At 41.3% G+C, this 21,921-nt stretch overlaps 1 protein-coding gene across 4 annotated transcripts in view; it reads right to left on the bottom strand.

Annotated features, from left to right (window-relative positions):
• Positions 1-21,921, bottom strand: part of cd276 (CD276 molecule) — a 459,683-nt gene that overhangs the window by 33,463 nt on the left and 404,299 nt on the right. For all 4 annotated transcript variants that reach the window (XM_072282363.1, XM_072282360.1, XM_072282362.1 and 1 more), the window contains one exon: positions 17,434-17,466. In XM_072282363.1, the coding sequence (XP_072138464.1) occupies positions 17,434-17,466 (33 nt within the window). The remainder of the gene's footprint in view (positions 1-17,433; positions 17,467-21,921) is intronic.

The raw sequence follows: 21,921 nt of genomic DNA, 5'->3' as shown, positions 1-21,921 counted from the left end.
TACTGTGTGTGTGACTGTTGGTAATGTGTCTTTGCACCTTGACCTGTAGTAATGCTGTCTTGTTTGATGGTGCAGGTTTCCCCCGCCATCCGAAGGCACAGCATTCCTATGAAACGGTTCGTAAGCCAAAGCATCATTTCGTTAGGTTTCTAATTTCAGATTAACTGGTTTGTGTTCATTCTTGATTGCTGCTTGCCAGAGAGGATGTTTTTGTCATACAAAGGATTTCCTCACAGCAACATAGAACTGAAATGTGACATAATTCAACCAATGCCATGTCTGTTCTCCTCTGCTTGGTCTAACCTTCCTACACTTTGTTCTGTTATACAGGTTTCCCCCCCCCATCCGAAGGTAGAGCGTTCCTATGAAACGGTTCGTAAGCCGAAATGTCGTAAAGCAAAGAAGCAATTACCATTTATTTATATGGGAAAATTTTGTGAGTGTTCGCAGACCCAAAAATAACCTACCAAATCATGCCAAATAACACATAAAACCTAAAATAACAGTAGCATATAGTAAAAGCAGGAATGATATGATAAATACACAGCTTATATAGAGTAGATATACTTTTCCACAATCATTGCCAGAACTGTTCTCTGCAGCGAAAATCTCACGCAAGCGCCGTTGGCAGAAAATCTCACGTAAGCGCTGTTGGCAAAAACACGGTGCAAGCGCTCTCCAGTAACCTTTAAGCTATGAAGCTGCCAAATCATACCAAATAACACGTAAAAATACACAGCCTATATAAAGTAGAAATAATGTATGTACAGTGTAGTATCACTTACTGGAATTGGGAAGACAGCGCAGAGCACACTGATGATGGTGTGTTAGACTGAGTCGTTGCAGGTTGGAGTGGTGCAGTGGCTCCCACCCTCCAGGCTGCCGACCGATACATTGCCATGAAGCATGCAGCAGTAGCTGGAAGGCACACAGCACATCTTTAAGAAAAAAGCCGAAATAAACATGCTAATTAATTAGGTGCTGCCTGACACGTAATTGTCGGCCCAGATCAGTGTCGATTGCCGATTGCATCGCTTCTGATCTGGGACGACATTTACGTGTCGGGCAGCACCTAATTAATTAGCATGTTTATTTTGGCTTTTTTCTTAAAGATGTGCTGGGTGCCTCCCAGCTACCGCTGCATTCTCTGCGAATCGCTATCTGCCCGTGGCCCGGGGGTTGAGGTGATTGGACACTGGAGTGTCATCTCATCATCATCTGTTTCTATTAGAGTAGGCGGCTCATCTTCTCCTATGACTGCCCGCCTTGATGTCGAAGGTCGAGGTTCGTTTCGTCGTCTGCTGTGGCTGATGTGGAAGGCTTGCTTGACTGCTGAGCCTCGCGCATTTTTCTATCATACAGTTCTTTGTAAGCACTCAAACCATCTTGCAAACATCCCCTAAACCTACGTACCCTTTCAAAATTAAAGTCGTACTTTATCATTGCAGCGAAAATCTCACGCAGTTGCTTCACATTCATTTCGCTACTGAATTTGGTTTCGATTGTTATCCTTTCCTCTTCCAACTGCATCAGCTCTTCATCTATCAGTTCTTGGTCATGGGATGCCAAAACCTCTTCAATATCATCTTCGTCGGCTTCCACAAGCCAAACTCACGTTGTCCTTACTTCGTTCACCACGATCGAAATGCTTAATTATGTCTAGTTTTACACTAAGTGTAACACCCTTACGAGCTCTTTTAGGCTTTCCCGACACCTTAGAACTCATCTTGCAAACGGCTGCTCACAGGCACGTGTTTAAGCAATGCAGTTCTGAATCCGGGGGAGAGCGGCTGCTTGGGGCACGCGCTGATGTTTTTCAGTGAAAACACCTTCTGAAAGCGAAAACAGGGTACTAATGTAGGTCTTTCGTAACAGTGAGGTTTCGTAAAGCGAGCATTTGAAAAGCAGGGGACACCTGTATTCATGAGTATTCATGTATGATTAATTGACAATTAAACTTGAATTGAATTGAAGCTAATCTTTAAATATTACCTCCATTGCCCTCTCCGTTGACTTTCACTGACTCACTGAATTGGATCCTGATGTTCTCCATTATTAACAGAGGCCACCAACGAATCTAAATACTACTGGCCAAAGTGTACAACGGTCATATTGAAAGGATGTGATAGCTTTGGAGAAGGAGCTGAGATTCATCTAGATGCTGGTGCTTTTTGGTTATAGAGAGAAATGGGATAGGCTGCTTTTTTGGGAGAGGAGGAGGCTGAGTGGTGAAGGATATGCATGAGCTGGACATGGAGGTTGCCTCTCAGCCTATTCTGAAGACATGCTCCTCATGGTTCACATACGGAGTGAGCAGGAGCGCCAACAGATCTTATTGGCCTCTTCGTCTGTAAACGATAAACTCTGCAAAGAGCTCTGGTCTCTTATTGGGTCGATAGTATATTTTTCTTACGGTGGTAGTATCGCAAGAGGGCATAGTTTTAAGGCGAGAGGTAGGAGGTTTAGATGGGATCTGAGGTGGAGTATCTTAATAGACGTTACTTGGAATGCACTGCCTGAACTAGTGATGAAAGCAGATACTCTCATGGCATTTATGAAGTATCTGGACTAGGGGTGGCAAACCTTTATGAGAGCATGTGCCCAAATTGGCAAAGTTTTTAAAAATTCTCTCATGTCCCACGGTAATCTTGAGCAGAGATTATCATTGATTAATAAATTAGTAACAATAATTATGGACATTTTAAAGGAAAGAGAATGAATCCTTTTGCTTATTATGCATACTTATTGTTTTACTATTAATAGATAGTTAGATATACTTTATTAATCCCAAGGGAAATTTGGTTTCGTTAGGGTATACTTAATAAAAGTGTAACAGAAACAGATTGAAATAAATAAAGCATATTTAAAAACCTGTTCAAAAATTATTAATACTAATCTTTTAAAAAGACAATTGAAAAACAAATATTCCTGCAGATGCTGAACTCTGCATAGTATTCATTGTTATTATGACTGACTATCCAATCTTCACTCATGAATAACAGAAGAAAAAGTATACAACTTTATTGGCTAGGAGAGCCATTTTACTGAAGTGGAAGGATTCTGATCCACCTACTGTCTTTTAGTGGCTCTCCTCCATTATGTCCTGTTTAAGTTTAGAGAAAATAAGAAGTCGGACATTCGATACATCCTTTAAATTTGAGCAAATCTGGTGACCTTTTATTCAATATGTTCATTTAATTTGATTTACTGACAAAGGGTCTCAGCCTGAAACGTCGACTGCACCTCTTCCTAGAGATGCTGCCTGGCCTGCTGCATTCACCAGCAACTTTTATGTGTGTTGTATGATTTTGATAATGTTTATTTCAATCTCTGTTTGGATTGTTATTGATATATATATATATTTGAGATAATTCTCCTCTTGTTTGTATCTATGTTCCTTTTAAATCAATAAAAAGATTAATAAAGAAAAGAAAGAAAAAATATAATCAGAGCAAAGCTGATGCTAATTGGCCCAACCATTTAATGCCCAAATACTGACACATACACTAAATCTATGAGGATTTGAAATCATACCATTCAACCCCACGTGCTGGCGCTAAGCCAGCGTGAAACGTTTTCTCAGAAAACATCTCTCAGCTCTCGGGTTGTAAAGAAATCATTCACTGCTTCCTTTGGCAGAAAAGATAATCATTAATTTTTATTAAAGATAGGGTTTAAGGAATTGAGGGGTGCCACATGCCAACTAAATAGTTTTGCATGTCATCTTGGGCATAGATGCCATAGGTTCACAACCCCTGAAAATACTTTGAACTGTGAAGACATTGAAGGCTATGGACCTACAGCTAGAAAGTGGGCTTAGTGCAATTAGGTACAAGGGGTGGCATAGACATAATGGGCTGAAGGGCCTACTTCTGTGCTGAACAACTCTACAATTGTTCATCTTAAAATATCATTCAATGCCAATCCAGAACATATCAGGTCTATCAGAGAATTAAATTGTATCAGTAACTTAATAGCTTAGAACATAGACCAGTACAGCATAGGAACAAGCCCTTCAGCCCAAATTGTTGTGCCAAAACAATTATATTAGTAATCAAATGGCTAACTAAACTAATCTGAGAGATCTTGGGGTCCATAGGACACTCAAAGCTGCTGTGCAGGTTGACAGTGTTGCTAAGAAGGCGTATGGTGTGTTGGCATTCATCAACCATGGGATTGAGTTCAAGAGCTATGAGGTAGTGTTACAGCTATATAAGACCTTGGTCAGATCCCACTTGGAGTATTGTGTTCAGTTCTGGTCACCTCACTACAGGAAGGATGTGTATACTATAAAGAGAGTGCAGAGGAGATTTACAAAGATGATTCCTGGATTGGAGAGCGTACCTTATGAGAAGAGGTTGAATGAACTTGGCCTTTTCTCCTTGGAGCGACGGAGGATGAGAGGTGACCTGATAGAGGTGTGTAAGATGATGAGAGGCATTGATCGTGTGGATAGCCAGAGGCTTTTTCCCAGGGCTGAAGTGGCTAGCACGAGGGGGCATAGTTTTAAGGTGCTTGGGAGTAGATACGGAGGGGACGTCAGGAGTAAGTTTTTCTCACAGAGTAGTGGGTGCATGGAATGCATTGTTGGAGGCGGTGGTGGAAGTGGATACAATAGGGTCTTTTAAGAGACTCTTAGATAGGTACATGAAGCTTAGAAAAATAGAGGGCTATGTGCTCGAGAAATTCTAGGCAGTTTCTAGAGTAGCTTACATGTTTGGCACAACATTGTGGGCCAAAGGGCCTATAACGTGCTGTAGATTTCTACGTTCTAAGTGCCGGGAGGGAGGTTAGTGGGGAGGGATGAGTGGACAAGGGTATCACAAAGGGTGCGATCCCTGCAGAAAACAGGGGGAAGGGGGCGGGGAGGAATGTAAAGATATATTTAATGGTAGGATCCCTTTGGAGATGGTGGAAGTTGTGGAGGATAATTTGTTGGATAGGGGGGCTGATGGGGTGTTCATATCATTCTATTTCCCTTATATTCATGTGCCTATCTAAACGTCTCTTTGCCAGGCACCCACCAATCTCTGGGTAAAAAATTTACCTCTCATCTCTCCTTTGAACTTTGACCTCCCTCCCCTTAAATGCATGCTCTCCAGTAAAGGACATTTTAACTCTGGAAAATAATACTGTACATTATTCCTCTCATAACCTTCTAAACCTCAGTCATGCCTCCCATCAGCCTCCAGGTCAAACAATACAAGTTTGCCCAGCCTCTTATGATAGCTCATGCCCTCTAATCCCGCCAGCATCCTGGTAAACTTCTTCTGCACCCTCTCCAAAGTCTTGCCATCCTTCCTATAATGGAGTGACCAGAACTATATGCAATATTCCAGATGCAACTTAACTAGTGTTTTATAAAGCTATAACATAACTTCCTGAGCTTTGATCTCAATGCCTCAACTAATAAAGGCAAGAATGCCATATGCCTTCTTAAACACCCTAAAGACCTGTACAGCCTCTTTCAGGGAGCTCTGAACTTGGATCACAATGTCACCCTACTCATCATTTGGAAGGTTAAAGAATTTCCAAATATGATAAGGCAAAATTGCAGCTTAAACTTTGTCTTTGGTCCAGTATTTTAGTTGAAGTGACAGTCTGCTGTTTAATAGCATTATGGATTACTAGAGTCAATGAAAAGAAACATCTAATTCTGCTGTGAGCAAAATGACTGTTGAATTTTGCCAATGGAACATCGATTACCAAGTAATTATCTGGTCATTATTACTTTGCTGTTTAAAATACTCTGGACGTTCTGAAGGTTGGAAAGGTAGAATAAAACTATACATTCATCTTTTCCTAAGTGGTCTAAATTGAAGAAAATTGTGCAGAGTTTAGCAAGAACACATGCCGAGCAGCCTACAGATCATTTTGGCTAAACGTGATAGCATTGCATTACAGTGACATATCCCTAACATTAACTTGGCAACTCAGACGTTCTACATTTTCATTCCATCAATGAGATGACTGAGTGCAATGCTCCTCCACGTTACATTTATATACTCAGTGTCCCCTTTATTGTGTATACCTGTGTATCTGCTTGTAAATATCTAACCAGCCAATCACTTGGCAGCAAGTCAATGCATAGGAGCATGCAGACATGGTCATGAGGTTCAGTTGTCTTTCAGACTGAACATCAGAATGGTGAAGAAATGTGACCTAAGTGACTTTGACTGTAGCATGATTGTTGGTGCCAGACGGGGTGGTTCGAGTACCTCAAAAGCTGCTGATCTCCTGGGATTTTTACTCATAACATTTTCTAGAATTTACAGAGGATGGAGTGAAGAACCAAAAAAAAATCCAGTGAGTAGCAGTTCTGTGGATGAAAACACTTTGTTAATGAGAGAGGTCAGAGAAGAATGTGCAGACTGGCTCAAGTAACTCAAATAACCACTTGTTACAACATGAACACACATCAAACCTTGAAGTGGATGAACTACAATGGTAGAGCATGTTGGTGCACCTAATAAAGTGGTCACTGAATGTACAGCATCTTCACCTGTCTCTGGACTTCCCAAAGCACTTGGCAGTCAATGAACTAATTTTCAAAGTATGGCCAGCATGGTCAGAAACAGAATAGGGAAGGAACATACCACCTCGCATTTACTTCATTCTTATTCAAAGGGTTCTTAATAACTAATAGCAAAGATTATACAACTGATCAATATTTATAAAAGCAATTTTGTGGTAACTCCTTATAGGCATTACATGCATATAATATCATATATATGTTTACCATATTTAAGAGCCTCAAGCAGAATGCTCTTTCCATTCATGTGTCTCTCCAAGAGCTTCTTAAATGCTTCTTTCTTATTTGCTTCCACTACCACATCTGGCAACACATTCCAGTCACCCACCGCTCTCTGACCCTTGTTAGTCTCTTCCTTTTTACATTACCAAAAAATGCTCTTATTGTTTACTTTCATGTTTTTCTCTGACCTTTGTCATTTTCCTGGTTTTACTTTGTGAGTTGCAAAGTACTCCCAATTCACAGAGCTTTTGCTACCTCTAGCAGCTTTTCCTTTGATTTAATACTAGCTTTACGTTCCAGTATCAGCCATGAGTGAATCACTTTTAATTTGGGGTGTTTATGGCTTAAAATAATACACTTCTTTTGCAACATATGCATAGTCTGTTTAAAGGCTAACTACCTGTCTGTGCACCACCATTGCTTTCTGCAGATGAGCCAGCTTTCCTCTTTTACATTTATAGTTTCCTTAGTTTAGATTTAAGACCCCAGTTTCAGCTTGAGCTATCTCTTTCAAAATCAGTATAAAATCCTATCACATTAGGGCTGCACTACCCCAAAGGCCCCTTAAATAAGATCATCAATCATCCCTTCTTTTTGCACCCAAATGAGATAGAAAATAACCTTTTCCCTAGTTGATTCCTCTATGTTTTGATCTGAAATGTCCCTCATTTGCATTCCACAAATTCATCTCTTTCCGTATTAATTTAATTTGTCCAGTCTGTATGTGGGTTATTATTGCCTGTTACATTCACATCTAATTTCTTGATTGCTGCCAAATTTACAACCATTATTTGGTGACCTATAAATAACTCCCAACATTTTTTCTTCCCTTTGCTATTCGTAAGATGAACCCAAATACTCTAGTTCTACCCACAATATATCCTTCTATGCAAAGCACTTTTCCCTTGCTAATAGTGCTGCACCAACCGCATATCCTTATCTCCTAACCTTCCTAAATACGGAATATCCTAAAATACTTATTTATTTAGAGATACGGCACGGTAAGAGGCTCCTCTGGCCCAGTAGGTCTGTGCCGCCCAATTACACCAGCGCGTCCAATTATCCTGCTAAATTGTACACCTTTGGAATGTGGGAGGAAACTGGAGCACCCGGAGGAAACCGACGGAGCAGAATCATGGCGAGAACGTACAAACTTTATACAGAGAGTGGCAGAATTGAACACAGGCCGCTGGTGCTGTAACAGTGTTACATTAACCGTGACACTACCACTACATTCCCAGTTTTGGTCACTTTGCACTGAAATGGACATCATTTTATTTTCATTCTCCCTCTGTTTGGTTCCTGGAACAATTGTTTGTAATTCATATTTGATTTATGTTCCTGATGTAAATGGGCGATCTGTTTGTTTTTGGTGTGTGAGAGAGGGGTTGGGGGTTTGATGCCATTGCTGCTGTTGTTTTTTGAGGTTTGGGGTTTTAGATGTTTTAGCTGCCTAGCTGCAATCTTAGATTTTGTTTAAGCGAGGGGTTGGGAGGTTGCCATTTTCCTTGTGGAAGATATCTTAGATTTTGTGTGACAGAAGTTGGGGGGGGTTTAGGGTTTGCTAGTTTTTGTTTCTTTTTCATTTTCGTGCGGGGAGTGGGGTGGATGTCTTTACTTTCAACAAATTCCCATGGTTTTTCTGCATTTTATGACTATCTGAAGAACACGAATAATCAGAGTTGTATTGTACATGCATACTTTGACACTAAAATGAACCTTTAAATGCTGCTTTTACAGTATGAAGCTATGTGGCCTATGATGCTACTGCAAGTACGTTTTTCATTACATCTGTGCATGCATTTGCTTGTGCATATGACAGCAAACTCAAACTTTATTCACCCTAGTCACATTTCAGTGATGGTCATTTGATCACATCATAAAACTATTTAACTTGTTATGAGCTGTGAGCATTCAGATACAGTGCACTTAATTTGTCATTTTAGTCCCTAACATTGTATTTGCAGATTATTTGTTTCATTTGCTGCTTTTACTTACTTTCTGTTCTCTTTCTAGTTTACTCATTCCAGAATCGCCTTTGAGTTATGCAAACCCGTCGCTGGGCAATAACACAAGCTATTTAAGGCTGGGGTGGATTTTTAGAGCATATTCAACAACTTGAACTTGTCAAAAGCAAATACACATTCCTCAATATGGGGTGCAGAACACTGGCTATCAGCCATTTGTATGGTGTATAACAAAGGGCCACTTTATTTTTTTTTATCTTTATTTAGGGATACAACACAGTAAAAGGCTCTTCTGGCCCCATGGGCTTGCACCACCCAATGGCACATATTGTGACTAATTGAGCTACCAACCGATATGTCTGGGACGTGGAGTGAAACAGGTGCACCCGAAAGAAACCCGCACAGTTACAGGGAGAACGCACAAACTGCTTACAGACAGCAGTGGAATTGAGGCTAGGCTGTTGGTGCTGTGATGGCATTCCGCTAACTGTTGTGAAGAATGAGAGGGGATCTCATAGAAACATTTTGAATGTTGAAAGGGTTGGACAGAGTAGATGTGGAAAGGCTGTTTCCCTTTGTGGGTGAGTCCAGGATAAGAGACCACCATCTTAGAATTAGAGGGTACCCATTTAAAACAGAGATGAGGAGAAATTTTTTTAGCCAGAGGGTTATAGATTTATGGAATTCGTTGCCACATACCGATCATTGAGGGTGTTTAAGGAGGAGATTGATAGGTATATAACTAGTCAGGGTATCAAGGGATATGGGGAAAAAGCCGGAAATTGGAACTAGATGGGAGAATATTTTAGCTCATGGTGGAGTGGCGGAGTAGACTCGATGGGTCGAATGGCCTACTTCTGCTCCTTTGTCTTGTGATCTTGTGATTGTGCCACCATGTCACCCTGTTGTGGTCTGCCATACATATCATACAAATACAGGCAGATGGATATGGGTGAGTATGTAAATAGACAGAAAAGAGAAAATTACAGGGAGAAACAGATCGGACAGCTGCAGAGAGAGAGGAGGGGGGAATGAGAGAGGTAAAAAGAGATTGAAAGAGAGAAGCAGGGAGGGAAACAAAGGAAAAAGTGAGGAAAAGGGGTGAGAGAAGATACAAAAAAGAATGAAAGAGTAAGGATACATACAGAGACAGAGGAAGTAAGAGAAGAAGGAGACAGAGGCAGAGAAAGGCTGAGAAAGAGGTCAACTGAGTTGACAGCAGGAGAGACAGAGCAAAAGGTTGTGATAGAAAAGGAGCAAAAGTGAAAGAAAATATGTTGGAAAGTAAGATAGGAAGAAAAGTAAATATATTTATATATGAATGAAAATAAAATCATTTATATGTGGATGGGAAAGAGAGAAAGAGTGAAATTAATGTATAGAAAGGGGGATTAGATTGCAAAAGAGATGGAAACATCTGGAGATGAGGGTGAGATGAGAGGGAGAGGGAGGGGAGAGAGAGTGAGAGAGACAGATATAAATACATAAAATGAGTAAAAGGATTGCATTAACTTTTCTCTCCTGTTTCAGTGTGTGAGATTACAACTGTTGCATAGAATTACACAATATAACAAGACTTGGCATCGCAGAAAATTTGAGCAATTCTTTCAGAGGTGAGGAAGATCCATTACTCATGAGAATGGCATGGAAAGGTGAGCAATGACGATCCATCACATAAACAGGTAGTTTATTCCCTGGACTCTGTGGGCACAGGCAGAATCTTAATTACTTTTATAAACCAACTCCATAATGGAAAAGTACTGATACTGACCATTAATTGGCAAGAATACAGAATGAGGAGTGAATCAATGCTTCTGGAATGTTGATAAAATTGGTATTCAGTGGAACCGTTATTAAAAATGTGTTATTGCAAGACTATCATTACAAATGTTACACAAACCCACTGGCTTGTCAATCAGCAGCAGTCTGCAACAAGATGGCATAGTCAATGAAAACATACACAGCACTGTTCCACTGACGTGCACTCATTACCAATTGGGACTCTATAACAACACAGTTATTTTGGATACTATTATAGTCTCACTGCTGCAGTTGACCAAGCCAACATGCCTGAAGTGAGATATGATAATGAATCCCTTAGGCATAGTAATGGCCTATTTACTCCTCCCTCTCATCCCCACTAAAATAATGTTTTTGAATCAAAATCGTACAACTGTGGATTTCCCTAGTGTATAGATGTTTTGTGTTGAACAGATACATTTATCAAGTTGTTCGTAACACAAAACCAAAGTAGCATGGATAATGGTAATCTGGAGCAGAAAAGTGCTCATTAGATCAGGAAGCATCTGGAGAAAGAAAAATTGAGCCAAGGTTTCAGTTCTGATGGCAGGCCACTGATCTGAAAAGTTAACTGTTTTTCAAAGCATAGACGTGGCCAAGCCTACTGCACATGTACAGCATTTTCTGCTATTAATTCAAATTATCTCTCCATCATAAACACAGGTAGAGGCAGCCTCCTCTACATTGGAGAGGCCCGAGATTGATGGGGGAAATGGCTATGTCGAGGACCTTCTCTCTGTGAAGCCTCCTCTACATCGAGGAGACCCAACGTAGATTGGGGAACTGCCTTGTCGAGCAATTTTGCTCCATCTGCAACAAGCAGGATTTTGCAGAGGCCAACCATTTTAATTCTAATCCCCATCCCCATTCCAACAGGTTGGTTCACAGCCTCCTCTACTGCCATGATGAGGCCACTCTCAGGTTGGAGGAGCAACACCTCAGATTCTGTCTGGGTAACCTCCGATTTGATGGGATGAACATCAATTTCTCTAACTTCAGGTAATTTTCACTCCTCCCCCTTTTCTCTTCTTCTACTCCCCACTTTGGTTCCCCTCGTACCTCTTCTCTTTTCCTCACTTGCCTATCCCTCCCTTTGTTGCCTCTCCACCTTCCCTTTTTATCATGGTCTACTTCCCTCTCCTATCAGATTCCTTCTTCTTCAGTTCTTTACCTTTTCTACCTATCACCTCTCAGATTCTCACTATGTCCCCCATTTTCAGCTATGGCCTTCCAGCTTGTATTCACTCCCCTCTCCCCACGTTCTTATTCTGGTTTCTTCCCCCTTCCTTTCCAGTCCGGATGAAGAGTCTTGGTCTGAAATGTTGACTCTTCATTTCCTTCCCGAGATGCTGCCTGACCCACAGAGTTCTTCTAGCATTTTGTATGTGTGTCTCTATATCATGTTGCAGCTGTACAAAACTTCAGTCAGTCTGCACCTGGAGTACTGTGTGCATTTCTTGTCACTTCAGTACAGGACGGATGTGATATCTTTGGAAAAAGTGCTGAAGTTGTTTACCTAGGTACTATCTGGATTAGAGGGTATGAGCTATAAGGAATGGGTGGGTTGTTTCCTCTGGAGCACCGGCAAGTGAGGAGCTAACTGATAGGTTTACAAAATCCTGGAGTGGTGAGAGGTGATTGGTGGACTGGTGAAGGGTGACAGCTGATGAGCAGGTTGTGATAAGGACCTGATAAGTACTGGCTTAAATATTGGTTTATTATTGTCATATATACCAAGATACACTGAAAAGCTTGACTTCTATACTGTTTATACAAGTCAAATCACTACACAGTGTATTGAGATAGAATGCAGTAAAACAATAACAATATAGAATGAAGTGTAAAGGGGAGGGAGGGAATGTTGACTCAGACCATGAGAGGCCTGCGTCGGGCATTTTCATGCCTTACAAGGCGCAGATTGGAAAGTGTAAAGGCCACCAAAACAGTTCAGTGCAGATCATAATGAGATAGATTATGAGGACAAGAGTCCATTTTAATGCAAGGAGCTCTGTTCAAGCCTCTGGTAATAGTGAGATAGAAGCTGTATTCAGCCTGGTGGTACAATACTGTGCAAAAGTCTTAGGCACATATAGCAAAGGTGACTAAGACTTTTGCACAGTACTGTATTTGTCAACGTGGAGCAAAGCGCAAGTTTGTAAATCTGGCAGGAGCAAAAAAAAATTGGGAATGGTGAGGGTGGAGTGCTGCACAAGGGGTGTGGGACAGGTGGCAGAGAAGGGATGCTGGGGGCAGGGTATGGTTGCAGACACACTCAGCTCTGAGACTCCAGACAGGGTCATTTGAAGCTTGGTTCAAACCAAACAATGGGTTTATGGATCATTACATAAGGTATCTTTGGTGCTTCCTGCTCACTCCCCTCGCGCTTCCCCTTTTCCTACCCATGATTGCCCTCTCTCGGCCTCCTTCCCACTCTCTGTCCACAATAGAAACTCTTATCAGAATCAGGTTTATCATCACTCCATGTATCATGAAATCTGTTTTTTTTTGTGGCAGCAGTACAATGCAATACATGATATTACTACAGTACCATGCAAAAGTCTTCGGCACCCTAGCTCTAATTATATATATATATATATATGATATAGGTTTGCACAATACTGTATGTACCTTCAGGCTTTTCTGTCTTCTGACTGGCAACATTAGGGGAAAGGTGAATGGCAGAAGAAACTAGAACTAGTTAGAGTGAGGTGGGGACAAGAAGGGATCTGGGGGTAGGGAGGAAGCCAGTGGGTAAATTGTCTTTCTTTTTCAATCTTTTTATTGGTTTCATAATGATAAACATACCATAGTAGGGATACAAAATTATTGGGATTACATTGTTATAATTAACATAGTTAAATATAAACCCAGTTGACACATGGGTATTAAACCTCCCAATCATACAGGATACAAATATAATATATAAAAAAAATCATGAAAAAGGAAAAAAAGTAAAAATGTACCCAGGTGAATTGTCTGTAGAATATGATTTCCAGTATCTGCAGTCTCTTGTGTTTCCTTGTTATCAATCCACTATTCGATTCTTGACCTCATAATATACCTCATTATGACCTTGTACCCTCATGTCTGCCTACACTGCACTTTCTCTGTAACTGTATCTCAGCATTTTGCATTCTGTTATTGTTTCCCCTTGTGCTACTTCAATCCACTGTTGTAATGAATTGATCTGTATGCACAGTATGCAGGATCAGTTTTCAGAATCAGAATCAGGTTTATTATCACCAGCATGTGCCGTGAAATTCGTTAACTTAGCAGCTGCAGTTTAATGCACCTCACTGTACCTCAGCACATATGACAAAATAAACCAACTTACCAATTAGTCAATTTCCATTTGCTGTCATGTATTCAGCTGCCAAGGACTTACATTTCTTGAACATCCGCACTGCCCTACACTTACACCTCCTATCACTTTGTTCTTGCCTTTTCTAACCACTTTCAATACCTTGCAGGCCAGCACCAGTCTTCATTTGATAGGAACATGAAGCCCTGTGGAATTTTTAAAGGCATGTTATTGGTTTGTTGCTACTTTGCTAATGTAGCCTCTAGGACACTAAGAACTCCCACAGATGAATTTCCTGTTATCAAGTTTAGGAAATTTACTTGGACCCATCCAGATAAAGGGTTTCACCCAAAACATCAACTGTGCTTTTCCTTCTCTAGCATTGTGTTGTTTGCTTAGGGAAGCAAAATACACTCAGCGGCAACTTATTAGATCCAGGAGGAACCTAATAGAGTGGCTAGTAAGCATACGTTTGTGATTTTCTGCTGCAGTAGCCCATCCATTTTAAGGTTTGATGTGTTGTGTGCTCAGAGATGCTCTCCTATACATTACTGTCGTAACATCTGGTTATTTGAGTTGTTATCACCTTCCTGTCAGCTTGAACCAGTCTGCCCATTCTCCTCTGACCTTTCTCATTAACAAAGTGTTTTTGCCCACAAAACTGCTGCTCACTGGATTTTTTTTTTCTTTACATCATTCTCTGTAAACTCCGGAACTGTTGGTGTGGAAATCCCAGGAAATCAGCAGTTTCTGAGTTACTCAAACCACCCCATCTGGCACCAAAAATCATTCCACAGTCAAAATCACTTAAATCAGAATTTCCCATTCTGAACAATAACCGAACTTCTTGATCATGTCAGCATGCATTTATGTATTGACTTGCTGCCACATGATAGGCTGATTAGATAATTGCATTAATGAGCAGCTGTGCAAGTATACCAAATGAAGTGGCTACTGAATGTATAAAACAATAACTGTGAACAGAGAGTTGGGTCACAGTTGATTCGGTCAATACAGAAACAGTAGGCCTAATTGTCTCCTTCTGTTTCACAAAATTTCTGTGATTCTAATGATGGTTTGAGGGACTGCAGGGAATTTGAGTGAGTCAGTCATTAACTGAGCTTAAAATGCATGCAATTGTCCACAGATTTGAGCTAATGAATGAAAATAACACTGGAAAGAAGGAGATGGGCACTTAAAATAATTGAATTATCAGACAATTCCAATGGAGTACAAACAATGAGATGCAAGAGGCACTGCCCTTCAGTTTTCAGCATATCATGAGTAGCCAAGATGTTTACGGAATTCTAGCAATGAATTTCTTCTCTGTCAAATCCTGGAGGTTTATTTTGATAAACATAGAGCCCAGTGTTAAATTAAAGCAGCAAGTCTATGCTGGAAGCCCTCTATCATGTTCACGAAGGTAAATGAGGGCAGGGAATAGATGTGTCATTGCCCATGTGTGTCAGTTCCAGGTGTGCAGTGATAGGGTTGATTACAACAACACTGGGAATTTGGTCTGAGAGTGCTTGACACGTCTAAACCAATGATGACTAATTTCTAGAGAATTACACAGAACTTACAGGCCACCGCAGGATAGTGATCTGCTTTTGCAAACGTCCTTAAGTCTATGTTGTTTGTAAGTGGGAAGTTGCACAAAAATCAGGTATTATGGTAATCACACTTCCATAGTTTTACAATGAAACAAAAACACACAAGACTGATAAGAAATCACTATTACTAATATTGGAGAGATAGAGAAAGGACATTAGCTCTCCCATTCATAGGAATGAAAATATACCAGACTTTTGATTTTATTAATATTATGGGATCTCACTCATATCTAGAAGTATGCATAATACATTGTTAGTCTGCACCACATTCAACTTAACTGATTATATTTAAGCTCTAAACAAGGTTTTTCCCAACACTTTTTTTTTAGCTGAATGGAGAGGGAAGAAAAGTCCAAAGTGTTTCTCACAATAAACACCCACAAAGAGCTTTATTGCTATAATAGGCTTACTTTTGTAGTTGCATCTGTATCTACACTCTGGCAGAAAATTATGGGCCAGTTGCTGCAAGCTGCCCAGGCACTCAGTGTTACTTGGATTACAACATAGTTACTGGTAAGGATGACAAGGAACATCTCCAAAATCTCAAAATAGTGTTAATTAGATGAGAAGATTATGGGCTCACAGCATGACACAATAAGCGTGAATTCTTTAAACCAAGATCACTTCCTGTAGTCACACCATTTATGCGCAAGAATTACACAAGTGTGCTGAGAAAGTTCAAGCAGTGGTAGATGTCCCAAGGCCAAAGGATGTTTCACAGTTGCAGTTCTTTTTAGGAATTGTCAATTACTGTAACAGGTTTCTGCCAAATCTGGCTACTGTGCTCCATCCCTTGAACCCATTATTGCAGATTGGGAAGAATTGGCAATGGACAAAGGAGGAGAAGTGGTTGGAGTGAATTCGAGGCATGTCCGAGATAAAGTCGGAGTCAGAGGTGGAGTGAATTGGAGAGGAATTGGAGTGAAGGAGTTTCAGAGCCTGCCCGCTGAACCAGGAGCAGGGTTGGGTCAACCTAAGTGCCAATTTGGAAAGGGCAAGTAAGGGCCAGAATATAGTGGTGGCCACGGGCTGGGCGGTGGGGTCTAGGCCCAGAGCATATTGCTGTGGTAGGGCCTGAGTCCTATTGCGGGAGATGACCCAGATTGACTGAAAAGGCAGGGTGACTGGACTGGAGATGAAGGTCAGGCCAATTCTATTTGCCCTTTCACAATGGTTATTCCTCTCTCCACAGCGCTGAAGCTGTGACACTGCTCCGGCTGCACCAGGTTTTGTATCTGCGAGCTACAGGGCAATTTGCCCTGCTGTGTGATGAACTGAGGCTGGTCAACTCCGGCTGCTCTGGGCTTCAGGTCAATGGGCTCAATTTCATTCTGAATGCTGTTGCTTGCTTTCATTGTTTGCACAAGTTGTGTTTTCTCTCTCTCTTTCGCTCTACATTGTGTACTGGTCTTTTTAAAATTAGATTCTTGCGGGCTTCTTGTTTTGGAGCTAGTTATAAGTAGGCAAACCTCAATATTGTATAATTTACACATAATTTGGTAATAAATGTACCTTGAACTTTAAATTGATCCCAAGTTCTTGGAGGGCATCTGGATTCGAGATTGTGACGCTTGAGCTAAAACAATAGTATGACAACCTACACACTGAACTTGATGCGAAGGATTGGCAGAGGGACCCTGAAAGGTGGCGCCCAAACTTGCAGTCACTAAGCTATGATACTTATGAGAACACAGTTCATTGCCTTACCCAAGTAACTTCTAGATGCAAAAGAGACTGCTGAAGTTGGAAATCTGGAGCAATATACTGGAGGCAGCAACTTTGAAGGGAAATGGCAGTCAGTGATTCAGATCAAGATCCTTCATCTGGACTAAAGTTTGATGAAGAGACTTGAATCCATTTCCCTTCATACATGTTGCCTAACCTGCCGGGTGCTTCATGTGCTGCTGAAGCAACATCTAGACAGAGTTCAAAATAAATTCAGGTTGTAGGAACTATATTGAATAAATAAGTTTCCAGAGTGAGAAGAGGAAAGCTCACCTTTGTCTTCAGTACTTTCCAAGGGCTTCATTGCTGTAAAAATAAAAAAAAGGTCATGGTTACTGAAGAGTTGAATTTGATGTTTTACTTGGAAGCATTTCCAAAAAAAAATCAGAAAGGGGACTTACTAAAATTAAGAGAGGCATAGATGGGTAAGTAAGGGCATCCGTTAGTCTTGCGAGACCATGGATCTGCGCCTGGAAAGTCTTAATTTTCCAGGGCGCAGGCCTGGGCAAGGTTCAGTGCAAGCATCATTGGTGAAAGGGTCTGTTCCTGTGCTGTACTGCTCTGTATTCAAATAGTTTTTTCCTGATGAAGGGAGAAGCCTAGTAATGCTGAGCAGAACATCTGGCCTGAATAATTTACTGAGTTGGGCTGACTAGGCTAGAGCTGACCCATGTGAAGTTTTCAGCAGAAGTTCTACCCAACTGCACCAAAAGTTTTTATATGTTCACACACTGTTGTGTCTGTTATTGAGGGAGAGTGGATAGCACACCTGAATGCCAGCATGCAGGATAATGGGCAGAATTTTACTGATAATGCTGCTTGTACAGTATGTGAACTCCTCCCATGTGGGAGTGGCCAACTGAGTGATGGAGGAATAAAGCTATTAACTACCACTACATCTCCCTTTCTTGAAAAAGAATAAAACTAGTGTGTACTTCTTGTCTATAATGCTGCATTGAAATTCTAGTCATTGAAATTGAGCAATTCAGTTCATTTTACCCATAGTGCGTAACTTATGCTCCTTACATAAACATAAAAATGAATTGCCAAATTTATAACCATCTTTCTTTAATAGCTGTTATTTCACCTTGTGATATTCTGATCAGAAATGATCATGGTGCATGCTGCCAGACTATTATTCCTTTGGTGAATTAGTTTGAAACCCAAACAGCTTCACCATTCCTGAGCAAGTGACACAGAATGCTCTCCATCTTTTCACTTTGTCTGACAACAGTAATAGCTTTCTCTAGTGTGAGATTTTCCTGCAACTGAAGTCTCTCTGACAATTTGGTGTCTAGAAGCCTGACAACGATACTGTCTGTAATGAACTCATCTCTCAGATTTCCATATACACAGTTGTCTGACAGGGCATACAATGCGGTGATGACGTCATTTACACTTTCATCTGGATCCTGTTTTCTGGGGTTGAACTTTACCTTCTCCTATATCATATTTTGCTTTCCTGCGCAATATTCTTCTGAATTTTCCCTGAACTGGTTTGTACTCCTTTTTTCTGAAAACCTGTCAATCCTAATCCATTTAATGATGTCATCTGCTTTGTCACCCATGCAGTATATCAGCGTGCTTACTTGAAGCTCCTCTGAAGCCTGACTGAGATTGTTTGCAACTCTAAATCTCTCAAAGCGTCTGAGCCAATTGTCAATGTTCCCTGTTTTAGAGAAGTCAAATGTCTAGGGGGCTTTCTTAGGTAAGTAGCTGTAGGTACTGTAGGTATTTGCTCCACTTTCCTGTTTGTTTGTTTGTTTATTTTTCTTTTGTTTGTTTGGACTACAAATGTCTTTTTCTCTCCCTGGGAGTTTGACTGACTTCTCTGCTGTGTCTGTGTCTCTGTGCACTTCTTCAGGCCAGTGGCCCATAGTTTATTATTATGTATCCACTTTTGCATGCAGCTTGAAAGTGATGCCGAGCAATCCTGATCTGGTCTCAGCTTATGCCTCATGGTGCATACAATTAGTAACTAGCATGTGCAGTTTCGGTTGATAAGTCTCTAGATATTTTTCATAGATATATATGAACAAGAACAGTTTTATTGTAAATTCTTTCTTGTTGGGGATATCACTTGGTTTGTAGCACCAACTCATTGACCACTTTGTAAACTATGTTGTGTTCATTATTGAGGGATAATACAGAGCACACCAGGGTACCAGCATGAAGGATACTCAACTGAACTTTATCGATCATTCTGCTTTTGCAGTATGTGAACTCCTCCCTTGTGGAAGTGGCTGAGTAGCATAGGAATAACACTATTAACTACCACTCCAGACACAAGCCAAAACATGATACGTACACTCATTGGCCACTTAATTAGGTACACCTGCACACCTGCAAGTATATAATTAGCCATCATGTGGCAGCAGCTCAATGAATAAAAGCATGCAGGCATGGTCAAGAAGTTCAGTTATTGTTCAGACCAAACATCAGAATGGGGACGAAACATGACCTTGACCGTGGAATGACTGTTGGTGCCAGACAGGGTGATTTGGGTATCTTGAAAACTGCTGTTCTCCTGGGATTTTCATGCATAACAGTCTCTAAGGTTTACAGGGATAGGACAAACAAAAATCCAGTGAGCGGCAGTTCTATGGGTGAAAATGCCTTGTTATGAGAGAGTTCAGAGAAGAATGGCCCCACTGATTCAAGCTGCCAGGAAGTCAACAGTAACTTAAGTAGCTATGCATTACAACAGTGGTGTGCAGGAGAGCATCTCTGAATGCACACCTTGAAGTGGATGGGCTGCAGCAGCAGAAAATCACAAACATACAGAAAAGCACCCAATGGCCACTTTATTGGTTACCTCCTGTATCTAATAAAGTGGTCACTGGACGTAGCTGGACTGGGTGGCAAGTTACAGACGTCATGTTCAGTTGATTGGTAAACTAGTTTCTTGCATGCTATCATACAGATCAATTCATTGCAACGCTGCATTGACGCAGTACAAGGTAAAAAAATAACAGTGCAGAATAAGGTGTTTCAGAGGAAATGCAAGTACAGAATAAGATGCAAAGTTAGAACAGGGTAGATTGCAGCCAAGAGTCATTTATCTTGATAGAGGTGTATAAGATGATAACAGGCATGGATAGAGTGGACAGCCAGTGCCTTTTCCCCAGGATGGAGAAAGGATATACTTTTAATGTGATTGCAGACTTTTCTATAGAGGGGATGTCAACAGAAGGTTTTTACAGAGAGAGTGGTAAGTGCATGGAACACAATGTCAGGGGTGGTGGTAGAGGCAGATATGTTAGAGACATTTAAAAGACTCTTAGATAGATACATGGATGAAAGAAAGATGGAGGGCTTCGTGGGAGGGAAGAGTTAGATTGATCTTGAAGTAGGTTAAAAGGTTGGCACAACATTGTGGGCTGAAGGGCCAGTACTTTGTTGTTTAGTGTTCTATGTCTATCATGCTAGAGAATCACTTAACAGTTTTATAACAGTAGGATAGAAGAAATCTTTATTTTAGTTAGAGAAATAGTATTGATTAGAGTGAATTATAAACTACCTTCAAGGATTTCTGTACATCTGAACGTAATGTAAATCAATAAGACTGCCACCAAGCACAATTATAATCTCATGGTGACATAACCTGACTAGGGATAGTCAGTATGACTTCAATAAGGGCAGGTCATGCCTTACGAACCCGATTGAATTCTTTGAGGATATAACAAAACACGCTGATGAAGGTAGAGCAGTGGATGGAGTGTATATAGATTTCAATAAGGCATTTGATATGGTTCCCCATGCGAGGCTCATTCAGAAAGTAATGAGGTAACGGATCCAAGGAGATGTTGCTTTGTGGATCCAGAATTGGCTTGTCCACAGAAGGCAAAAGGCGGTTGTCGATAGTTCATATTTGCATAGAGGATGGTGACCGGTGGTGTTCTGTAGGGATCTGTTCTGGGACCCCTCCTCTTTGTGACTTTTATAGATGTGTCATGGTCCGGATCAAATTCCCTTTAAATGTACTTTGTTTGTGTTACGATCCGGACCATTGACTCCCTGTTTCCCTTTCACTCCCTGTTTTCCCGTGTCCCTCGGGCTTGGGGATTAGAGGCAATTTACTCTCGGCTGAACTGGCAGTTTATAAGACTCCGGCTTTCAGCCGTTCGGCGCGAGAGCGTTACGAAGTCACCGAAGGTAGTGCGAGCCAATGTCATCTGGCCGGAGCCAACTAAGTTTCTTGCCAGAGCAAGCCCAGTCTCCTCCCGAAGCAAGTACCAGCAAGCCGCCTTCCCTTGCCAGAAGAAGTCAGTCAAAGTTAACTCGCCGGGGTGAGTCAAGAGCTCGCCGCTGCTTGGAGCGTACTTGTGCCCAGTTATAGTACTGTCCATCGTTGTGTGGTCTCTGTACCCATGTCCTGCATCAAAAAGGGGTCCCGGCCCTGTACCCTGGAAGAGTCCTGACCCTGTGTCAAGAAGAGTCCAGACTCCGTCCTGTGTCTAAGGAGGATTCCCGGCTCAGTATTTTATGTTCTCTGTCTGAGTCTGTCCAATGAGTAAGAAGAGTCCCAACTCTGTCCTGTGTCTAAGGAGGATTCCTGGCTCAATGTTTTATGTCCTGTGTCTGAGTCTATCCCGCGAATAAGAAGAGTCCCTGGCTCCAGGGGTTTCAAGTATCAACTCCTGGCTCCAGAGGGTTTCAAGTATCAAGTCCTGGCTCCGGGGTCCGTGATTCCGAGTCCTAGCCCAGACCCTTAATCCCAGCCTGGTGCAGGGCCTGAATCCTTGTCCATTACGCTATTCC

This window comes from Mobula birostris, chromosome 18 (assembly GCF_030028105.1).
Source record: "Mobula birostris isolate sMobBir1 chromosome 18, sMobBir1.hap1, whole genome shotgun sequence".
In the NCBI taxonomy this organism is placed as follows: Eukaryota; Metazoa; Chordata; class Chondrichthyes; order Myliobatiformes; family Myliobatidae; genus Mobula; species Mobula birostris.
The sequence above is the reverse complement of the archived record's forward strand: the minus strand, read 5'-3'. Positions and strand labels throughout refer to the sequence as shown.